Source organism: Eleginops maclovinus, chromosome 13 (genome assembly GCF_036324505.1).
Source record: "Eleginops maclovinus isolate JMC-PN-2008 ecotype Puerto Natales chromosome 13, JC_Emac_rtc_rv5, whole genome shotgun sequence".
NCBI lineage: Eukaryota > Metazoa > Chordata > Actinopteri > Perciformes > Eleginopidae > Eleginops > Eleginops maclovinus.
In genome coordinates, this window is record NC_086361.1 from 11820613 (window position 1) to 11844969 (window position 24357).

At 43.1% G+C, this 24357-nt stretch overlaps 2 protein-coding genes across 3 annotated transcripts; both read right to left on the reverse strand.

Moving 5' to 3' along the window:
* Window positions 1-53: 53 nt before the first annotated feature.
* prrc2a (proline-rich coiled-coil 2A) lies at window positions 54-15979 on the reverse strand. Its single transcript, XM_063899662.1, is given in 17 exon segments — window positions 54-5002; window positions 5004-5781; window positions 5906-6128; window positions 6298-6607; window positions 6786-7033; window positions 7185-7734; window positions 8568-8757; window positions 8869-8971; window positions 9628-9761; window positions 9917-10005; window positions 10152-10393; window positions 10772-10915; window positions 11001-11082; window positions 11194-11290; window positions 11445-11622; window positions 12740-12891; window positions 15803-15979. Coding segments are annotated over 16 exon segments (5736 nt in total). The 5' UTR covers window positions 12855-12891; window positions 15803-15979; the 3' UTR covers window positions 54-2749.
* Window positions 15980-17238: 1259 nt separating this feature from the next.
* neu1 (neuraminidase 1) lies at window positions 17239-24227 on the reverse strand. 2 transcript variants are annotated; one of them, XM_063899663.1, is made up of 7 exons: window positions 23969-24227; window positions 22300-22489; window positions 21837-22099; window positions 20304-20486; window positions 19139-19358; window positions 18555-18791; window positions 17239-18460 (listed from the first exon to the last, which is right to left on the reverse strand). In XM_063899663.1, exons 1-6 carry the CDS (start codon window positions 24056-24058, stop codon window positions 18571-18573), a joined length of 1167 nt encoding a protein of 388 aa, XP_063755733.1. In that variant the 5' UTR covers window positions 24059-24227; the 3' UTR covers window positions 17239-18460; window positions 18555-18570. The 2 variants fall into 2 exon arrangements, with proteins under 2 accessions (XP_063755733.1, XP_063755734.1); XM_063899664.1 differs by having other exon boundaries at window positions 18547-18791.
* Between the last annotated feature and the right edge of the window lie 130 nt (window positions 24228-24357).

The window sequence follows — 24357 nt, forward strand, 5'->3', positions numbered from 1 at the left end:
CACACATACATTGAATCAAATTTAAAATATTAAAAGAAGAAAGAGACATGCCATTTCATTTTCCATTAAATCAAAAGTAGTTTATTTAACTTTGCCTTCTCTGTATAACTTTATTATAATAAGACACTTCTCTGCTTGTACATTGCTCCCTTGAACTAAAAATGGCAACATTTGTTTGTGGGAATGTAAGTTGGGGTAGACAAAACTTAGATACATACCAATATACATACATGTGTGTATATTACGGTTCAATTAATAAAACCATAAATGCTAAAAAAAAAAGTTTGAACCACTCCAGGTACCTTGGTAATGCTGGAAACATAGTACAATCTTTGAGTAATTTCTTTCTGGAATACACTAATTTTGCTTTCTTTTAACATGGGTACATAAAATAATGCGAACATCAACATTAAGAGTAAAGGAGGGATGAAGGACTCTTTGAGCCGGTGTTTAAGTGTACAGCTATTAATGTATAAACAGGCAAGGCAAGCACCCCATGGGTGTGTGTTCATGCTTAGAAGTGAGAAAAATAAAATATGTCCAACTTCACTTGCCTGCATAAGAATGTATGATTAAATTACACAAAAAAAAAAGGGTGAAGTTCTCGACTGCGTGTTCTTCATTTGGATGTTGAACATGTAAACACAGCTGAGCGTATACATGTGGATGTATTTAAGAAACAGTAGAATTGTCTTAATGTTGGTTAAATCACATGTGGGCAAACAAGGCAGAAAAGTGCTTGCCATTCATGTTAAACCCCTCTGGTCCCCCACCCCTTCCCCCGTGTTATTATGCGAACACCGGAAAACGCACACATGCCACACACACATACACACCAGCACGCACGCACACACGACATACACAAATCATCAAATGCCCTACTCACAACATCTCATCTTCAAACTGTTGTCAGTAAACAAACAAACCCCAACTTACAGCAGTGACAGAATTGATGCAAATGTATAAATCGAGTTGAGTTGGATTCCGTCTGTGTGCCATTTCATGTTTTTTAAGTATGATACAAACTATGTTTACATGTGTAATTCTACATCAATCCAAATAGTTTCACAACACTCCAGGTCTGCATTATTTGTTGCGGGTGAAATCTTGGACACTGTTGCAGCACTGTCCTGAAATCAATTAGTTTGGGCTTCTGGTTGTACTGGAACAGCTCATGAACACACTCCTTGAAAAGTACTGTCAGACTCAGAGCGCTTGGTATTAGTCCTTTCTCAGTGTGAGGAGTCTCCACAAGAGCACACAGAGGGGGGTGTTTTAGTACAATATTCATTCTTATCTCTGTACTCTGGGCCCAGACAGAGTACCTGTTCTGATGCATTACATGTAACTTGCCCAAAAAAAAAATACAAAGGAAAAAAAACCAGCAACAATGGGATTTGTGTTATACTACAGGAGTGCTTATTAGAACATACATTTAATTACCTATTGAAGCATAAACAACTTTTATGAAAGTCAAACTTTTTTTTCTTTATTCTATGACCTACATTTTCACTTAACTCGTTTTCCCCCTTACAAGATTGATAGGTGTTTCATCTTCAGAGAAAAAAAAGTGTTTCCATAAAAATGGAAGTCACTGAGGAAATAATGGTTGTTAAAATAAAGCCATTAAGCTAATAATACAGTCTTCAAAGGGTAAACAAAACTCACAAATGAGAGATAAAACTTGGGGAAACTGATGCAGAACTTAAGGAGGATGCTACGATGAGGCTAAAAAGCCTTAATTTCCCCCCCAAAAAAGGACCAACCACTACCAAATGAAATGTCAGAGCAGGTCAACAACTTTTAGGGGTTGGGACAAAATCACACCATCTATCTGAACAAGCAGCAGAAACATTGATATTAAAGACAAATCAACGTGATCAATGCAAAATGTAGGTGAGCACTAAGCAGTAGTACTGATGGGTCTTATCACAGTAATCAGAGACATAGTTTGCAAGAGACCAAAAAGTCAGCAAAAAGGGGATTTGGGGAACTTATTAAAAAGGTATTTTAATGACCTGCGTTTTAGAAGAAAATACCCACACCCCTAACATTTCCCAGAGCCTGAAACTCATCTGACACCAAGGCCAAAAAAAAGACACAAAGAGAAAACATCTTGTGGTAAATTGTTCACGTTAAAAGATGAAGCTGCAGCTTTTTCCCTTTGTGAAGGAAGTAATGCAGCACTGCACTACTGAATACCACCCAAGGCCAAAGTGTGGTGGTAGAAATATACACAGGTACATAAATATAAAAATTTGCCCAATCCATTTTTGCCAATTTATCCCACGTTTTTCTTTTTGCACCCACATGATTGCATGTGCTCCGTGTGTTCGTAAAGATGTCGTATTTGTGCTTGTATATGTGAGTGTGTGTGGATCTCTGTGTGAATGTCTTTTGTCAAAACGTCGTGCACCTCCCATTTGCAGAACCACATGCTTGTCAAAACCAACTGGGGTGAGGTTCTTGAGGGAAGATAAGGGAGGCATGGGGGGATGGGGTAGGGGAGCACAACAGAACGGAGAGCAAGACCGAACAAACGGAGAAATTTACAATAACGGACGGTAGATAGTGGGTAGATGCTAAGGGGAAGCGGTGAAGTGAAGGTAAATACCATCTCCATGAACTGTTCAATGCACTAATATGTTGAGGGAAGCCAACAGATAAGCCATGAAGTAATTATCAAAAAGGGATTAGGATGTAAGAAGGGGTGTTTAATGTGGGGGGGGTTCATCTGAAATGTTTTTCATCACTTCCTATTTTTCGGGGACGGCCAGTTGCCACGCCTCTCCCCACGGTTGCCTCCTCCATTTCCAGGCCCACCGGAACCGCCTCCGGGCGGCCCTCGTGGGCCTCTTCCTCCCCCTCCGCCCCCTCCTCCACCTCCTCCCCCACCTCCACCTCCTCCAGGGTTGACCCTTCGGTTCTGTCGCTCCATACCTGGACGCTGGCTTGAAAAGCTCCTTTTATTAGCAGAGGGCTCCTTCCCCGACATGTCGCGATCGACCACGCCTCCGCCTCCCCCTCCACCCCTTCCCATGTGGTGGGGATGGTGAGAAGAATAGGACTTCCCCCCACCTCCTCCCTCCCTGTCTCTGAACTCTGTGAAGTCGCTGCTCTCGGAGGCAGTCTCCCATTCCTCATTGGCCTGGTCCGAGTTCTGGTTGGTAAAGTCGGGGGACTTTGCTCCATGGCTGTGGTGGTGCTGGGGGTGCGTCTGTCCAGCGTTGCCCTGGTTGTAGTGGTGATGGTGGTGGTGATTATTTGCATTGCCGAGATGCCCGCCACCACTGTTATTGTTGGTTGTTAATGTGGTGTGGTTAGTATTTTGGGCATTACCCGTGACAGGGGCTGAGACAGGTGCTCCGTTACTGTCCTGAACTGAATTCAGGGAAGGGGAGGAGGGCCTTCCTCCACCAATGACCCCTACTCCTCCGTTGATACGTGCCGCATTCTCTCGCTCCTTCAGTCTGCGGAAGCGGGGGGGCTTGTCCTGCTGGTGCTGGGACCGGCCATGACGACGACGTCTGGGTGGGCGCTCAAACCCGCTGGGAGGAAACCCACGGTTAGTGGGAAGAGGAGCGGTTGGCCCTCCGGAGTTTGGCGTAGGATTGGTCAAAGCTTGCTGCGTCACAACTCCTCCATTTTCAGTGGAACATAAACTGGCAGGAGGTGCAGCGAGCAGAGACGGCTGAGGGGGATTGGACCCCTGATTTTGAGTTTGACTTGCCTCAGCTATCTTGTCTTTCTTCTCTCCTCCATTTCCTCCCCTGCCCGATTCTTTGGGTCCAGAGGTATGAGGCGTGCCTTGTTGCTTTCGGGATGAGCCTGATGACTTGGAGGTCCCACCGTGAGAGGCAGCACCGGGTCCACCCCTGTGTCCCCCTGGTGGGCCTCCAACATTGCCACCACTTCTGTACATATTTCCTCCTCCACTTCCTCCACCCCTGCCCCTCCTTGAGGGCACACCTCTTGGTGTAAACACCCGGGCCTGGGATCCTCTGGGTGGTGCAGGCGACATGTTAACGCTGCCGGTGGCATTGGCGTTGTCAGGGCCATTCTTGGTGCTAGGTTTCGGGTGTTCTTCCTTGTCAGAGGGACCGAGGTCACTTGCACCGCTCTCACTGCCGGTCTCTGAACCTCTCTCCCTCCTTCTCTTGGGGATTTCCTCGTACTCTGAGCCCTCGCTTCGGGTTTCACTTCGGTTCCTGGCTCTGGCCGGGTTATGCTGGGACCGATCCTGACCGTGCCGACCCCCAGCCCCCTCGCCCTTTGATTCGTGGTTGTGGCCACTGCCGACAGATGAACGGTAGTCTCTGCTGCTCCTACCACCCATTCTGCCCCGCCCGCCGGTAGTGGGACCAGCAGCGGCGGTGTAAGTGCCGCGAAAACCACGGCCACGCCCATAGAACTCTCCCCCTCGTCCGCGACTGACTCTACTGCCCTTGCCGGGGACCCCATGGTGGTTGGAGGGCCCTCCTCCTCTCTCAAAGGAGCGGTCCCTTTCCCTCCTGGAAGAGGAACCTGGAAATCCTGAAGTAATGGCATCTCCATCTTTGGGCCCTCTACCAGATCCACCCCCGCCTCCTCGTTCTTTTCCTCCATTCCTGGGTTTGCCTGTCTGAGCTGGCTCGTCTTTAGATGGAGCTGATGTGTTCTGGGAGGTGGAGGAGCCTTCCTGCTTCACCGAGGTGGTTTGGCTACTATCCTTCTCTTTATCCTTACTAAAGATAGCCTTTTCTCCTCCATCAGCTTCCCCTCCGTCTCTCTTCATCTCTTTCAGCACCGGCTTCTTAATGGGGCCGGCCCTCCTGTTGGCATTGCTGCCTCCTGTCTGGTTGGAGGGTTTGTGGTCCAATGGGGCGTTGGAGTCCTCCCCTCCACGGGAGTGGTTCCCACCTCCTGCATTGTTGGCCCTCCTACCATGAGAGGACCCCCCACCAGTATTGCTGCTTCCAGGTCGTGGGCCCCACTGGGTCTCGGTCTTGTGCTCCCGCCCCCCCTCTTTGGTTTGATTTAGCATGAGGGTGGTGGTGCTGCTGCTGCTGAGTATGAGTGCCATGTTGAGTGGGGGTTGGGCTTGGGGTCATGGAGGAATGAGGAGTGTATGCAGGGCCGGTTTTCTCCTGTTTCACATGGCTGTTACTGCCACTGTTGCCTCTTTCAGCATGACTGTGCCCTTCACTCTCTCTCTGAGTCGGCTGATGTTGCAGGACAGCTTTGACATTCCCATCTTCTCTGACAGAAGAGGAGGAGGAGGAAGAGCAAGAGGATGAGAGGGAAGGTTGGTTGATTGGGGGAGAAGAGTCTGTCTTCTTAGCAGGCGCCTCCACAACCCTTTCTCTGTTGTTCTCTGGCTTATGGCCGTGGAGAGGGAAGTGAGGCTGCTGAGGGTGGTGGCTGTGATGGTGGTGGAGATGAGAGCTGCTCTCAATAGGGGGATGGTCAGTACGGCCGTTGCGATCGTAATGAGGGTGAGGGGCTCCCCATATCTGTCCCTGCTGAGACCCTCGTGGAGGTCCTTCTTCCTGATGGGTATAGCTGTGCTGCTGATTTCCCCTCTCCGCTCTCTGTTGTTGGTGGGGATGCATCCTCGCACCCTGGTCAGGGAAGTTGCTGTAGTTGCCCCGCCCACTCATGTAGTGATGAGGGTGGTGGCCCTGGGTCCCAACTTGATTGCCAACTGGTGGTGGTGTCTGATTGGATGTGCCAGAGGTGGAGCTGGGCTGCTGGATGGGTCCCAATCGAGCCTCTTGAATGCGATGAGGAGGAGTGTCGCTCCTTTGACAAAGATCGAAAGAATGCTCAATTAATACATTTAATTAAAAGGCTCTGTTCAACTGCAAAATAACTTTATCCTCTACACTTTGAGCATCATTACATTTAAAAACAGGTGTATCCTTACCTGGGCCCTTTGGCCACATCGTCCTCCTCCAATGCCTGCTTCTGTCTGAGGGGGGAGGTTAGTCCACGGCCCTCCCCTCCACCAGGGAATACCTCCTGCCCCCAGGCCAGCTTAGGATCCATAGGGGGGGTTCCACGGTGAGGGTGCCCGGGATGCTGTTGCTGCCTATCAAAGGGGTCTGAACCAGATCCCCCTGAGTCAGATCGTTCACGCCCAATAAGCCCTGTAGAAGTTAATCATTATTTTTAAAGAAAGTATTAAAACAGAAACTGTAAAAATATATATATATATAGTGGACTTGTTGAAATGTTCTGTTTTATGAAAGTTTTGTATTATTAAATTACTTTACTGGTATTATACTGGAGTTATTTATCTTTAAAGCATCAACTCACCAGACGGATGCATGCCTGCTGAATAGTAGTCCATAGGGGGAGGGCGGCCTTGCATCATGCGGGGATCCATGTAGGGCATCATCATCCAGCGAGGGTCGAAATTCATTGGCAGGGGCGGGGGTCGGACCATGTTGCCGGGTTGATACATGGGTCCTCCCTGCTTAGGCCCAGGGCCCGGCTGGGGTGTTGAACCCGGGGAAGGACCCTGCTGAGGCTGTGGCTGGGGGGACAGCTGGCTTTGTGATGCCTGGCTGTGCTGCTGCTGCTGCTGCTGTTGCTGCCACTGCTGCTGCTGCTTCAGGAGCTGCTCCTAGATAGAAATAGAATGCAAAACATAGTATCAATATTTAAGAACAGAAGTAACTACAAAAAGTCATGTCCACATTTGTTGCAAAAGACGTAGCTGTTATGGTTATTATATGTTGGTATAAATAAGATGTAAAATGAGCCAAACTCATTTAAGACAACAGATAAGTACAGATCCTAACCTGCTGCTGCCTCTGAAATCGAGGTGGAAGAGACTTCTGGTACTTCGAGTAACCCTGGCCAGGAGGACCTCCAGCTTGACGACCTCCGATATTCTCTATCTTTACAGGGTCGCCTCCTCTTTCACCTCCACTACTAGCACGAATGTGCGGAGCACTGATGGCCTCTTCCTTGTTTTCCCCTGGCAAAGGAACATCCAGTGTGGGCTGCAGGGGCTGTGACACAGCCGGCTGGGGACACTGTTGCGCTTCTGAAACAAGACAGAAGATTGAAGGGTTGAGGCAGGGGCCATAATCAAGAAGTGGAAGCTTTATATAGAAACTGCTATATTTGAAAAGATAACGGGACAAGAAAGACGAATCACATACAAGTGGTCCTAATGATAGAACAAAGAAACTCACCTGCACTGGAGTCATAGCTGCTGTTGCTGCTGGCTCGCTGACGGTCGATGATTCCAGGACTGGATCCCGGCTGGACAAGCAACACTGGAGGCTCCTCGGAGTCAACACAGGGGGATGGGGGCTGGCTGATGTTAGGGGAGGATGCAGAGGCTGAAACAGATGGACTAGGGCTGCCTCCTGTGGCAGCAGTAGAGTTTCCATCAAGACTGGGGCTTTTACATTCGCTACCACCGTCTGTGTTGCTGCCCAGCTGCTGTTGCTGCTTCTCATCCAGCCTCTTCAGCTTCTCTGCGCAGGCCGCGCGTCTCTCCTCCTCCATCCTACGTTCTTCCTCCTCACGGCGGCGTCGGGCTCGCTCTACCGCAGCAGAGATCTCAGTGGAGGACTGCTTCCTGCGCTGACGCCAAGTCTCATCCTCATCGTTGTCCTGAGGACCAGGGGCCAGCAGGCCGGGCTGGGCAGGTGGAGAGGGGCCTCCTGGTGCTGGCTGATGCTGGGCGGGCAGCGGCTTCCCCGAGCCTTGAGAGGCACCCTGGTTTTGGGCCCGGTCCTGAACAGTTGGAAATATGATTGCTTTATTATGCTGTTTTATAACTTTCTAGATCAGTGGTTTTCAAAGTCTGAGACTGTGGGCCTACATTCAGACAATGCTGAGAAAAAAGCACCTCCACAGCCCCCACCTTAGTTTACTTAGTATTCCCATGTCGTGGATACCAATGGGATCATAATTGTGTTTTTGATCTCATAGATATTGAACAATTTTGCCACTGTGGGAAAGTGGTTAAGATAACAACAAAATCCCCCAAAGTCTCTCTCTAACTAAACCCACAATTCCACTATTCTATGTGATCCAATTTAACTAGCGTATTTTTTATCATTTCTATTCAATGGGCCTTCCCTGAAGGCCCCGTAGAGGCCCGTCTAACCTTTTGAAAACCTCTGCTCTAGATGACACCACAACATCTTTTTGAGAAAAAATGTTTAAAGAATGATTACATAAACCAAAACAAAACTCAAAAAGCAAACTGAAAAACTAAAAATGACTTATTCATAAGACCTGGGACAAGGATGAATTAATGACAGAAGTGATATGTCTATGAGGCGCTATCTGGACGACTACCTGTCTGTAAAAGGAGTAAGGCCCTTGTCCGAGGAGCGGCCCAGGTGGGGGGGAGGTCTGCTCCCAGGGACCACCCAATCCAGGCCTGCACCGCTGTATACAGGCAGACAGTTAGCCATGCTCCACCACAATAATCTACACTGACAAAAACATACACTAACACATCTCTGACCACAAACAGAATGCCCAAATGGACCTGTGCTGTTAACTTGAACAGCGCTTCTTTCACTGCTTGAGTAATAGTTTCTGTTGTTTGTTGCTACCTGGAAGTTTGTTGGGGCTCCCTGGCCCCCCACGCCAGCACCTCCCTCCTCGGCCCATCCTGGCTTGCTGGAGGGTGGTTGCAGACCATTTTCAGCATTACAGGGGGGGGTGCGGCGAGTGTCTCCACCGCTGTCCGAGGCTCGAGAGCGAGAGGCTGCCGGGGGAGCATCCTGGGACCTCTGCTGCTCACTGAGGACAAGAAACATGTTTTGTCAAACTAATTATAGGTTCATAATATAATCCCTTTTTTTAACATTTTTTTAAAAATTGATCTTATGCTGTCTGTTCTTGGTCACATACCGCAAGTCATTCTTACTCTCGGATCTCTCCTCTTCCCCCTCTTCATCTCCTTCATCATCACTGAACTTCAACTTGGCGGAGTAATCAATCTCCTCATGAGCCCCTGTTAAAGCAAAAACACAAAAATAAACAACACAAAGACACTGAAATCTTGTTTGTACCATGCGATCGTAGTGACCTCAGCATGAAACATATGGAAATGTAGAAAGCATCAATCTGATGCGGTACCACTATGTCAAAACCTCCTTTATCATTTAGCAGCACATGCATACACCTACATGCAGGCTTTTAGGTAGGTGGGCGCCTGGACGCCCTACTTTTAGGCAAGACACCCTAAAGACACCCAAATTTTTTCCTCCGCTGTTTTCCCCGGTAACTTCGCTGAATGTGATCAAAATTCGCCGATTCAAACCGAAATCGCGCTAAGCTCACATCTCGCGAGTGACTCGCGGCGAGTTTTAAGATTTTTTCTTAGTTCTGATTTATGCATCACATTTAATTTAAGATTTCTTGCATGAACACAAAGTCATTACAAAAGAAAATCTGTGTAAAAGTTTAGATTTTGTCAATTTCTATAGTTTTCTACATTCCACATGCCTTTAGATCTCTGTTTCCAGTGCATTTATTGTTGTCATTAATAGGTGTCAGTTGTCCTTCTCAGTGTGAAATTATAATTATCCAACCAGGAAGGACTTTTTTTTTAAACCATATAAAGTAGTTACAGATTCTCATCTGTAAATGAGCTTTCATTTGTTTTACCTGCCCATCCCTCATCTCCGTCATGGTCCAGCTCATCTAGCTCCTTCAGGTCATCCTGCTTTAGGATAGAGGGTCGCTTCACCACCTCTCCACCTCCGTCCCGTGGGCCGCCCTGAGGACCAGCCTGCCTGAACCTGAGAGAGGGAAGAACGTTCTTTTAATTGAAAAGTTGATTCAGGAAAAGTGTCTCTCCAAAAGGGAGGTAATAATAATGGATTAGATTTTTTTTAAGACCAGGTAAAGAAACTGTCATCAAATGGTACAATATTAAGTTAATAATGGCACATACCTTGGCGGGGGCCCTTCCCCGGGTCCCGGGTACCTGTAGGGCCCCTGTGGGCCATAAGGACCTGGAAAGGGCAGGTAGGGAGGATACATCTAAAAACAAAACAAAAAAGAGATCATTTTAAGATTCAAAAGTTTTTAAGATATGCTGATAAGTGCTCTATAGAGTTTAATATATACAGCAAGCACATAAAAAATGAACTGCCAGAAGTTAAACATGAAAACAATAGGAAACTTACGAATGGAGGCATGATCCCTCTGTATTGGGGGAACCCAGGTCCCACAGGGGGCTGGGGCAGTGGCAAGGCAGGGCTGCCTGCGGGAGGGTTCCTAGGTGGCCCGTGGGACTGAGAGTTCGGATTGGGGACCCCAGCTACCCCATCCATCACCAGAACCCCACCAGGGCCACCCTCCACTGCCCCCTCCCCAGACAGGGTGGGCGCCATGGCTCGGCCCCCACCGTCCCGCCAACTTGTAACGTCTGAGGACAGAGAACACAGGAGAGGACAGAGTGGTCAGTATCATTCATTTGTCCAAATGAAATAAGGTCAGAGAAAGTTAACACATTATTTCAACTAGGATCATAGCAATTTGTTGTCTCATTCCCTAATTACATTTTGTGTTGGCAAGCGCATACTTTCCAGACAAAGTAAACTATAAAAATACACTTTATGTACACTTTTGTGGTGCATTTGTAAAAACAATAGAAGCCAAATTAGTTTTTTAAATAGTAAACAACCCCACTGACAATGACCGCCTGAACAACTTGTTGCCCATTCTTGTGAGAAAAGTCTTCCAATCCCACCTGACTTCATTAAATAGTTGATTGATTGTTGAATATTTAGCGGGCAGCACTCACTCTGGGGGCGGAGGCTTGGTCCGGGCCCATACCACTGATCTGCAGTGCCCTGTTCTTTGCCAACTTTGTCCTGGTCGCCAGCCGCCTGCAGGGTGGGAAATTCCTCGCGAGAGAATGGCGACTGTTGGTTTAATGCCTTTCCACCTGTGGAAAGATGAGAGGTCAATGAGGGACTACAAAAATCTTATTCCAATTTCCTTATTATTGATGTCAAAAAACTAAGACTCACCATCCCCTTGTGTTCCATGTGTAACACTGGCCTGTGCCCAAGACTTTGCCCCTACGGCCTGGGTTGAAGCTGGCGCCAGAGGCTGAGGGGGAACACACACCAACAATGAGCACCATATTATACATGTCAACTCTCCACGCACATTATCATGCAAACGAATGATTTTGCATTAATTTCCTTGGACTGTCTGTACCTCTGAAGCTGGCGGGGTTCTCGGGCGGGTCGGTGCAGGTGTCGGTGAAGCCACAGGCTGCTGCAATTCCAGCTGCGGTGCTGGCGATGCATCGGTACTGAGAGAAGGAAAAAAAAAGTCACAAACCACAGAATTAGACAGGATGGTCTAGTAGAAATCAAACCTTAAAAGCGTTTCTCCCCAAACCAATTGTGGTTTAATGAGCAAAAGAAAAATATGTTTTGTTGCTGGGGGGGGGGGGGGTTAAATACCTCTTTGGGTCCGCTTGTTCCGGTTTGCTTGCCCATCCTGAGCCGTCTTTGGGAACGAGCGAGACGTTTGGATCGTTGCCTTTGTTCTCTGCCTTCAGACTGGGCAGGTTGGCAGGTGGTGGCATACGCCGTGCGGAGGCAACTTTACCAAGAGACTGCAGGCCATGGCGGGGGGGAACTGATATGGGGAGGACGACGAGATCATTAGCACAGATGGACCACTGACACCTGACACCAATTATATCTACTGGGTCTAAGGATCGGCCTGATGACAAGGATGGCGTTTGCTGGACACAATATTAGGATGGTGAAACCCCAATAAGTCTTGGAAGTTTCGGTCTGGTGATTCTGATAAATATGGATTATATAAAGGGTTTAGATGTCATTAAAAACCTTCAGCAAACTCACTTCAATTACAGTTTGAGAAGAAGTACTAAGATATTGATGCTCACAGAAGCATGAAATGCCATTAGAGTCTGAAAAGTGAAGCTGTGCCGAATATCAATCCATCGTTTGTCTCCTTCCTTTGGGCTCAGAGAAACCAAAGCAGTGCATGGCTTCACTATGTAGGAGGAGGAAGTCTGTAGAAAGACAGCTGCTTAGATCTAGTAGGGAGCTTCTGAATAAAACATCGACTGGGGACTCGGCACAGAAGTCAAACAGCGTCCACAAGTAAGCCTCTGTCTCAGGTCAGGCCCAGAGGCCCCCAGGCTCCGCTGACATGTTAAGGCTTGTGAGCCAGTCACCCTCCAGACCCTTTATACACCATTTTTATATCACTAAAGATAAGAAAAACATTTTAGAAGACAATGTTTTTTCTCTCTCTGAGATTAGTGTAGAGGCTTTAAAATACAAGGGTAGTAAATATCCTTGATCGCTGAATAATATTAACAGCATCAGCAAAACCAGGTTGGCAGGCATTTGAGAGATGGAGCACATCATTCACTCTCTGTATTGAAAATCAGCACAAGAGCTATTAGGGAGACAATAGGATAATGCATCAAAGTTGCAGCTCTTTAAACACAACACAACGAGGCACTTTTAATCACAGCCAACGGGTGAATCCAACTGTGCGCAGCGGATCTGTCTTTTAAGCCCAGATCTGATTCATTACAAAACAAGTCACATATCTTTAGGGGCAAAATAAAACTAAAGTGGCAGAATGTAAAAAGATCCTGAGAGGAAAGTGATATTGCAAACTAATACCCAGCGTAGAAAGACAGGTTGGCATCTATTACAGTACATGTGTGGTGTGACAATGAAAGTTTGAACATGACAGAGCCAAAGATACTCACCAACAGGCTTTTGTGTTTCAAGGCTCTTTCCTTTGTATGTATCAAACAGGTTGAGAGACGCATACTTGGTTTTGCCTTCCTTCCCCTTTGCAGTTTGCCCAGAGCGCTCTGACATTGCGCTGTCCGCTCATTGAGTATGGTGAGCCCTGAGACTGGGGAAGAGAAGAAGGGCAAAGACAGAGATTTGAATCCAGGTACTCATAGAAAGTGAGAGTAAAAATGCTGATTATACAAGCATGCATTCAATGACAAGCAAAACAAAAAAAGGCTTCACAAATCAAAACATCCAGGTCAAGTCAATCCTACAACTCTGTTTCAAGATCTTTAAGAAAATGTGTATTTGACTATCTTTCCATATCACCCAGTTCTAGTGCCAGCTGTTAAAGACTAAATACCAATCCACACACATATTTCTAAGGTTTTTTTGACATATTGTTATCCTCTGACAAGAATACTGCCAACAATTCAACTAATTACCCATCCACAAAGCAATATTTTTACATTTTGCACCCTGTGAATCACAAAGGTAGTCAATAAAACCACAGAACAGTATTGTTAACCGCTGTGCAATTTTTTAAAATACAAAACACACCTTTTAATGCCAGCATTCATCATTTACATTTACCAGTTTGGTTAAGACATTTCAGTTTTCAGCACAACTCAGATTTAAATGATGATATAGGTATATACAACATAAATAATAAATGCTCAATTCTATTGCACCACATTTGTATCACGTGTGCTTGCCTGAAGATATAAAGGTATATTTCTTAAATCACATTATATATCTAGTGCAGTTCAATGAGAACAGAACTAGAACAGTGCATGACTACACACCTTATCACAAGTACTATCACACTGTACAAAAGAGAGGGAAAAGCTGAGCCATGGTCTCTATGGCAACACATTATAAATCATATTCTTCTATGCCATCTCTTGGCTCCATGGCAACTGCCAGGCCTTTAGCTTGAACTAATTTTACTGCACATCAATAAAACACACAGCACTGACATCTGTCCAATTCAGAGTGATTTGGCTGTATCAAACAGGTTAAACAACTGAACCCACTTCATCCTACTCCCTTTAGCAAAAATGACTGAGAACAGATGATGCTGATCAGATTATTCTACAAATAACATTAGTAATTTAGTTTGAGTCTGGGAACAGGCTATTGAGCAAAATATCATTGGCATTCGACAAAAGCCAATTAAAGTTGGGATTACATTTCTAAAAAGCAAAACGTAATTGGAACGAGTATGTGAATATTTGTATGTAAAGTGTGCCCATGTATATAATGTATGTTTTTGTGTAGATATTTATAGATAAAAGTATATATGCATGGAGGTATCTATGCATATTTTGCTAACTTTTGACCTAAATGGAACAAAAATATGTATTAATGTTAATCTCTTAGTATACCTGGGTGTTTGTATTATCATTTGACCTTGTTTAATAAGTACAAATATAACAATTTTGTTCACTGGCTTTCAATGATATGGTGAAATGATGGGACTAACCCATGTATCATGACCAGAAAAAAACAATGGTAAAGGTGCACTAAGCCTTTAGCTACATATATTGTGTTCTGAATTAACCAATCAATATTTAAATGTTTAAAAGTAAAAATAGTATGTGAATCCTAAATCATGACAGCATCAGTTAACCAGAACATCAACTCTACCTCAAAAGATGGCTGCAACAACGTAGCCTACATATCAACAGCTATATGATGAACAACATTGGTGTGTATATGTTCAGTCAAATTAACAAATTGAATCAGGGTATATGAATATGGAACCAGATTTATAAACAATGCTAAAACAGCGAACGTAAAGCCTTTTACTGCGCACCGACAGTCCCCCTAATGACAAACTGCACGATGTCTGCAATACACACACACACACACACACACAAAATACTAGACACAAAAACAACCGAGTGCCTACCGGCAGCAGGACTGCACGGTGCCTCAATAGTCAGATGAGATTAGAAAATTAGGTCGTGGGATGGCTGGTCAACTACATGCTGTATGGGGATTAACGGGGGCCAACACTGGTAATAAACCATAACTGCAGCAACGTTTACCACAAAGAGGCCTAGCAAAGTTAGAGCTAACCACAAACACGGACATATTATGGCAAAATCAGCCGGTTAGTAAACGCCCTTGCCAAAAGATATTTAAACCTCGAACCGCTGAAGCCCCAGACGTAAAACTGTATTTTTAAAGCGGTGCTAACTAATGTTAGCGTGCTAACAGGGCCTCGGTGTTCCCGTTGGGAGGGGGACTGCGTTGATGTTTCATAATGTTTTCTCAACACCTTGCGGTAACTTTTGCTTCTAGCTATTCAACTTTATGAGGTGTTGAGGTTTGAATCACACCGACATTGCGCTTGGGGTTTTTCATCGAAGTTGATGTGTATCTACCTTTTTCAAGAGGCAAAGGACAACGCTGAAAAAATAGATTTTATTAAAAGAACAAAACAAAATGGCGGTGTAGACGGGCCCGGTGCATATCAATGTTAATACAACCGGCTGTGTAGCATAATTTAGCTTTAACAGAGCCAACTTTCCATCATAAAGCTAATATATTTAAGACAATGGCAAAATGGGAACATGTGTCATTATCGTTTTGAAATATATCCATGGAAATAAACATGAAATAACGCCAGTAAATCACAGACTGAAATTGTTTTAGCAAGCATCCTGAACTAACGTGTATCCGCTAACATTAGCTACGCAGTGGATCCATAGCAAAACATACATTTTAGATTATTTCAACAACGAGCTATCTCAGAAACCAGCTTGACCAGAAAATTAATATAAATATCCAGGTTCACGCAACTACTAAACTCACTCCTTTGCTATGACAAACGCTAAACACTTAGCCAAGCTAGGCTAACGAGCAACAACAACCAAGACACAAAAAAATAAGACTGCACCTCTACAAAACATCCTCAGGTTAGAAAAAACCTATGTCCAAGGCTAATGGGAATGATTTCTGCTAACAATAATGTATCTAATCGGTGTTTGCATTAAAACATGCAACATTTTCCGGCCACTGACCTGGTCTTGTCCCGACTTGTCTCGAGGTTGTATCGCAGAATGAGGTTAGCTAATGCTATTGCGTAGCTTTCTAGCAAGTGACCAAGCTAGCTAAGCAACGTTATCCTCCTGCATAGTCAAACACATACGGTTTTTTCAGTAGATCGTACCAATAAAGACATCAGTTGTACCATACAGACAAAGAAAGTGTTCGGCGGCTTACTTGCACTCCTTTTCTCTTTTTTTGGCCCAAAAAATAAATGAAAAGGGGGAAAAGAAAATTGTAATACTGGACTCGATCCGTCACCTAAAGAGCCGTCAACGGCTACTGGGTAATTTCGTGAGATGGAAGCCGTTTGGGACAGTTAGGAAAAGACGCTTTAGAATAAACGTTAATGTAATCATTCTAAGTGTGGATGGAGTATTTATTCAAATAAAGGTATCTAGTTATCATTTTGAAATGTAATTTATCAACTTTATTTTAACTGTCACAATTAGGGATTTTCATATATAGAGGGTTGGTCAGATTACTTTGAAATAAAGTGAGTTACTGAATACAGGTTACACTTCAATCTTTGTAATTGCATTTTATCTGAATATTTTTGGATTACTCCCCAATCAAACATTGTTAGCATTGCACATTATTTTTAAAAAATGGATTCCGCCAGAAAAAAAGTCCATACATGACCCTTTCTCAATAAAAAATAATATATGTTTAACTAGGCACATTGACTCAAGTACTTTACTTGAGCATTTCAATGTTATGCTACTTAGTACTTCTAGTCCACTACAATTCAGAGGTAAATATTGTACTTTTACTCCACTGCATTCATGTAGTACCTTTAGTTACCTTGCAGATATAGAATAATAATTAAAAACAGGATCAACACTTAAAAAATACTTTAAAACAACTTGACAGTACCAGCTTGATAAACACATCAATAATTATAACCAAAAGATAATACATCTGCAAAATGAGTATTTTTGCCTTTGGTACTTCAAGTACATAGATACCAATACGTGTGTACTTTTACTTGAGGAATATTTTGAATACAGGACCTTTACTTGTAACAGTTTTCCTACACTTTGGTTATTCTACTTTTACTTAAGTACACAATCTGAGTACTTCTGCCACCTCTGATTAAATTATCCTTACAAAAACCATACTGGCACAAATTGCAGGTGAACTGTGTCTATCCTATATCATGTTGGAAGGGCTTTTAATTGCTTAATAGCATTAGTTATCATCAAAAAAACAAACTGTAAAACTGCCATATTTCGGATGTCATAAAAAATGTGTTCAAGCTATCCTTGACAATTTATCTTAATCTAACGGCAAGTTTTACCAGATTTTTTATTTTTGTTTATATTGACACCCGGATGATATGATCAATACTAGGTGTAAATGTATATGACTTTATCCTTTAATTGACTAATGCAAAAATAAAGGTCACATATCAAAATCAGAAAACCTTTATTCATCCCACAGAGGGGAAATGTACAAATACAATTTGTAACTGTAAGATTGAAAGCACCAAGCTGTCTTTGATGGAATATTTTTTGTGAATTCAGGTCAGTGTTGCCTTGCTAAATCATGCGTGACAATGGAAATCTGCTCAGCGTTGCAAAACACATTTATTCCTCAGATAGCACAGATCAGATAATGTCTTGCATGAAATCAATGTACTGTTACCCTGTGTGAAATGCTTTAATAAAAGGGAAAAGTTTGACATTTTATTTGGTAATTAAATATCTAAATCTGAGTTGAGTGGAGTTTAGTCCAAAAGAGGATACTTTGGTAACATGATGTTCTCTCATTTTCACACATACATTCAATCCTTCATACCTCATTATAACTGTTGTTTTACTTTAAAATACTTCAACAACCCCATAGGAAATACCATACAAGTGCATTCTCATGACAAAAGGCATAAAAAAAAATATTTTACACATTTTCTGTATTTATAATGGTAGAACCCATTCCAGTCACCATATTAATGCCGCACTGTCATTACATTAAGGAAACAATTATATTTACAAGCACAGACCCATAAAAGAGATTTAAGTATCTTATATTATCTCGGGAAATAGGATTCTTTTCACACTACCGTCAAACATACAGTGAAATCAGACAGTTTGTAAGATAAATTTGCGATTGATGCCCTTAGTATTTTTCTTCATGAAAGACTGTGGTTTGATATATTTAGTGTCATCATTTAGTTTAATAACGACATGTTGCCGTCCCCTTCAAAACAGTTTAATTTATGTTGCTTGGAAACTAATCTTGAACATTTAATTATACCTTGATGTGCATGCTTTGTGTAGATACAGGCAACTCAACAGGATTGTAGCTGTACAGAAATCGGTTTTTTTTGGACAAAACCCACACCCAAAAAAATGGACATACAATCCATTACACATGAAGTCTAAGCATGAGACTGGCGGCTTTATTAATTCTAGAAATCTTAGAGAAAAAAAAGTTAAAATATGCAGAAAATTTCATTTGTACACAATCACAGGTTAAAAAAACCAAACTTTTCATTGTTTCATGGTGTTCAGTCTCTCATATTCCCATTTTCAATATCATAATGTGAGTTTAAAAAGTATTTTGATTTTCCTGAGAAGGTTTGTGGAAGTAAACACCAGCTTTCCGTTTCCCTTTCACTCCAACATTTGAATCTGGGAAACAAACAGAACATGAAATTATAACACAAGTCAAACAATAGAAATCAGTTTTCAGCATCCTACCTTTTGATTTGAATTACTTGCTTACCTTCCTCCAACATGCTCTACCGGCCACCATACAGGTGGATCTTGACGAATGAGACGGTCTCGTCATAATCCTTATGGCCCTTCTCGTAGATGACATAGATGAACTTCTGGTCCTCTGCAGAGCCGCTGTCTAGTGATGTCATGCAGGAGTATCCGCTTGGGCCCGCCCAAATCTGCATAGCTTCTTTTACCCATGAATGTCCATTACTCAGCGACCAACGTAAGGTCAGGTTAACTCCTGAGGGGGAAAAGGCAAGGAGTTATTATCATGTAGGGAAGATTTCTTTCAACAAAGACGATTTGTCTGAAGTTAAGTAAATGAGTGGATTTTTTTGGGCATTTAGGGAAAGCAGCAGCTGTTTACTTATGATTATTGCCACTATATTTTAGAGGCAGATATTGTGCTTTCAACTCTACTGCAATATATACTTTTACTTTTGATTGAGTAAATTCTAATGCTGATAATACTTTTGTACACTCGAAATTTGTAAGATTATTTACAAAACAGTAGTTCTTCTTTAGCATCCAACTTTAAGTATTAGGGATAAAACTGAGGAGAAATATAACACTCTTAGCTGTTCTTACTGTGTTGATTATTGGAGGGGTTGGTGAAGTAGAGAACTCCGTCTTTCTGCAGAGCTCCAGCAGCTACAGCAGGATCCACCAGCACAGTGTCAAAGTACAGATGGTCTATGGGCAGAGTCAACCCACCGTCAAGGCTGCGTACCACTATGCGACAGTGACAGTGGTAGTTGTTCTGGTTTCGAACGTTGATGACAATGGTGCCATCCGTCAACTCAATCGGCTGCAGAGGAGCAGACAGAATTTGGCTTTTTTTTATGACTAAACTAGTGTTTGATTAATTATAAAACCTTGGTGTTATTGCCATGGGGGCATCACATGACGACTTGCATAACTGCCAGTTTTTACTTAACATTCATTTTGACTGCTACAAATGTTTTTGGGCCACTACAAGGCAGAAGAACTCAACAAAATGCTGACAGTTTATTAGCCCTTCTAAAAGTTGTTATGGCTAAAGCTGCTTTCACATGACCAGCAAAATCACTGTGATGGCCGTTGTGTTCTGAGGGAGAATCCCCACTAGGTGGAAGTGCTTCCCTGGGAGTCGCGTAAAATTGTCACAGAGCGCTGCGCTCAAAGATCAAATTATTTCATATGCCATTTTTAAAATGTTCTTTTGTGTTTTATGAGTTATGTTATGATCAACTAATAGACTTAAATCCACTAAGAAAAAAAGCAAGTGTTGATTAGGATATGCACTCGATCTTTGCTTTGTTTCATTTAACTCCTCTTTGATGGCTAAAAAATTGACTTCTAATTTTGGCTGCAAAGGCAGCATACATCTTGTCATATTTTTAATACTTATAAATGCCTGCCAACAGCTGCTAGAAATTGGGTTTAGGACCACTGAGACTTATAAAGTAAATCTGAATGTCAAAGCTGAAACAGGGCAGCAAAGTTGTGTGATAATTCTCTGTCAGTTTCACATTACATAATATATATGATTAGTTGTTAATATAAAAACATACTCATGACTGGCGATATAAAGTAATTACATTTTTAAAAGGTCAATATGTTTATGTGTGGATGTATTTGGAGAAATCGTGATATTGTATTTTCAACCATTGTTATCAGGTTAATTATACATATATGATAATCTTGTCTCACACTCAAACTCTCTTTCCCTACATACAATTTAGTTTTAATTGACATGCTGCAGCAAATTTACCTGACACTCGTCAGGGTTGAAGTCCAGTGCTTTCTTTTGCTGGTTGTAAGGGATGCTTTTCAGTTCACCGCCATGGGTCCAGGTACGTCCGTGGTCATCACTCAAGATGCAAAAAACTCCGTCTCCCGCCAATGTCCCATGACCACACACCACCAACCTTCCCTTAGCTGGGTTAAAGCGCTTCTGCAGTGGAAAGAGACAAAAAAAATGCGGACTCAAAGAATGGGTAGCATACTAATGTGCCTGCTACAAGGGAAGGAATATTAAATAAATGAAAACATTCTAATTATTTACAGTGCCTGACCTGTTGCAATCTGTCTAATTCCAAGGGTTAGTGGCCTAAAATAGGTTCATAAAAGCTATATAGAATAGATGCTCAGCAAAGGCTGTAGCGAAGGATAAACAACTCATTTACACAATTACAAAAACCTTCCAGTCAAATAATGAACTGTGTTTCTGCAAACATTTTATATGTAATGAGACTTTAACCTTTATATACTGACCAGTTTTACAAAACAAGATGTGAACCTAGAACAAAATGTATTTTTCACTTCCTAATTTGGATTTAGGTATGTAGTTTATTGAGTATGCAAAAAACACTTCTTCTTTTCCTGAAGTTAAAGTACCTTATGAATTCATTTGAGAATCAGAGTCAATCACTAAGTTGTGACAAAGGTTTATAATATCGCTGCTGGGAGTACACTTTCTTTTGACCTAATTAACTGAATTGAAACTTACAAAGATTCCTGCATTTAAAATCAAACTTTAACACTTGCAATCACAACTCACACGTGACTTCAATGGCTAACCTGTCATTGGCTTATAACCGCAATAAAGCAAATGTGACATTTAGATAAGAACAGATGTATTGTCCCCAGGGGGAAATTCATTTTCACGTTGTTAGGGAATATTTTGTGTAAACTTGTAAATCTTTAGCTCATTTACATCTCTTCTCTCTGTCCTCCTTCGACCTGGCTCTACGGCCTTGCAGGTGCTGTTATCTTCATTAAGGAAGGGCAGCCTGGGCTTTCGAAACCTTGTTGTTCCCACAGTGGGTACAAGCTCATGCTGACCTAAGATTGGCTTTATTGTTTAGGGACAGCTAGCGCCAGCTTATCTGGCCCACTATGCTCCGGTAAACACCTTATTTATGACCTAGATGACAGTTTAAGTTAAACATATTGTCCAAATTTGTTTAGTCTGCTTCTCTGAGAATGTTGATTATCCATTTGGAACTAGTTAAAACCTCTCTCTATCCCTGAGATCTTCAGAATTGGTTTGGCAACTGCTGTGGCAACTCGTGTCTACAGTAAAGGTCTTGTCAATTCTCTGGCCGTAACTCCGAATAAACCCAACAGTGTTTTGCCATCAAGTTCCTGCTCTCCACTGTCTCTCTGAGTTTCGTCTCCATTGCTTCAGAAGTTTCCACACAAGTCACTGTACATGGATACTATTTTTAACATTTTAACTAACTTTACAACTACAAAACAGCTCAGCCACAGCTTCTCACATGAAATGGTTTAGTTTTGTTACCTGGATCCCAAAGCCCGGCCCGGGAGCAAAGGCTTTCACTCCCAGCTGAACCGACAGGTTTTTGGGGGAACTCCAGCTGAGGCCGTCATCCAGGCTCTCCACCATCATGGTGCTGGAAGGTTTGCATTGGTATTCATGGAAGCAGATTGCGTAGACCAGAATCACAGAGCCCACTTCGTCGTCTACAAGCACCGAGCCCAGATTCAGCCCATCTGGCTTCAAACCGTCATCGACTATAAAGGAGGTCGGGGACCATGTAGCTCCTGTATGTGTAATGTAATACATTCAAGTTGTATTACTTCTACAAATGTTCATAGTATGTACGTGTGTGTGTGTGTGTGTGTGTGTGTGTGTGTGTGTGTGTGTGTGTGTGTGTGTGTGTGTGTGTGTGTGTGTGTGTGTCTACAGGCTGTGTGTTTTGGATGTGTTTATTGTTTTGCATGACTGTTTTGGTCTTCCTTGCCTTTGTCTGTTGACCGCCGCAGTGCAATAAACTTTGCTCCTAGGTCGGAGGCCGACCCCTTCCTGGCCTCAGTGAAGGCCAGTAGGCTTCCTTTGGATGTGAAGGTGATCAGCGGGATCCTGTAGGTGTTCACTTCCCCCTGGGCCCCGCTCACCCACAGCAGCTGCTCTTCATACATCAGAGGGTCAATCTGGACAGCAAAGAAGAGTTAGCAGGAAATGAAGAGAGGCTGACTAAGGGAATGGGTTAAAACAAATCAGCTGCCAAACCAGTGACAAAACTACCTGACAATGCAGGTGAGGTGTCAGGTGACAAAAGCAGGTGATCATCATACTTTCACTTCAGGAAACGTCTTATGTATTTATCTCAAACAACAAGAGCTTCTATTCTTACTAAATAATGTGGTGGAATGTAACATCTTCGTCCTCATTCAGTCAAGTACTGTACTTAAGTGCAATTTGTAGTTACCTTAATTCAGTTTCTTCATTCTGTCCTACTTTATATTTGTAAACTTTATAGCTACATGAGCACACGCACCCTACTCGCACAGGCTAAAGCCAGCCAGAACAAGTGCCAAGAATGCCCGTCTTTCTGGTCATCTGAGTGGTGGAATAGCTGCGCGGTAGAACATTTCTCTTCCGGGGCGCAACCCTGGCCAGAGGCAGCTGCCAGCTTCACGTAGCTAGTAGCCTAGTACGCGATTCTTTCATGGCATTCAATGCATTCATTCAGCCAGCACAGTACACACAGGTGTTCTTGTAAGTGTTACCGTTTAATCATCTATGTTAAATATTATTTCACGTTTAATGTATGTGTATTTTACAAGGTGCCTGATAAAACAGATCTGTTTGTCTGTCACAGCTATTGCTAACATTATTAGCAGCGATGCTACAAACAACTGTTTAGTAACTCTATGGCACACAGTTTTATTATTATGACATTTCAGTGTCACTCTAGCTCCTTAGAGGTAGCTGGCAACGTGTCATTAAATAAAACCACTGAAAACGTATTAAAAACTATTACGTACTTCTGCAAGCCTGTCAGTGTCAGTGATGACTATCACTCTCAGGCTGGCTGCCTTTATTTATTTAGAGTTAGGGACCATTCACAATAAGACATTAATATTGTACAACAAGAGGAAATCTATCATGCCAGGTTGTAGCTGTTTGCTCCTTTGTGGCATTTTCCATTTAAAAGTCTTCCTCAAATCTTGTGAAAATCATATGGTGTAAGGAGTACGCCTTCATTTGGGTGAACCCTGTCTGGCTGATACCTGTGTGAGGCCTACAGCTGATTTTATGGATGTTCTAAAACCTCAGCTACTTTGTCATCAGAGCAAAACAAAACAAAAAACTCATTGATAATCAATTCCTTTGCAATTTAGGAGAAATATGGTGAGAAACTGCTTTATGAACGGTAAGGGCAGTGTCCCCGTTTTAGTTTTTCAAACTTAAAAACAAAACATGTTATGGAGATTTTTACAAAAATGTCCCCGGATTTTGTTTCAGAAATCTGGTCACCTTAGCATAGGCTGCAAAAATGAAAGAAATATAGAGCCACAACACATAAACTAAGTCAAATAAATCAAGCTGAATGAACACATTTGCCAGCCTCAACAACTCAAATGTGTTCCTACAGCAGGGTATTGGAAGTGTTCAGTCGACTGTACCTGTTGAGGGCTGGAGGAACCAACACATGGACTCAACACAGCAAAGAAAAGTATCCACAGTGCAGCGAGCCAGCGGCTTCCTGTCTCCATGTTAGTCTCTAAAACCTTCTTCTGTATTCTGACAGAGAACTAAAATTAAAGTGCAGATGGTCAGTTAAAGTATATCCTCGAAAACAAAAAAACCGGCACAGAGACAAGTCGGAAATGCTCTGCTCAACTGGCTCATCCACAACATTGTTCCAGTTTAGGTCATGTGACCAAGGTGAAGCTCACATGACCAGAGGCAGCAAATCGGGGCGGTAACCAACCTGGGGAGGAGTCAAACATTTGACTCCTCCCCTAGATCTACTCAAAGGCACCTCCTGGCAGCATGAACTGCATGAAGAAAA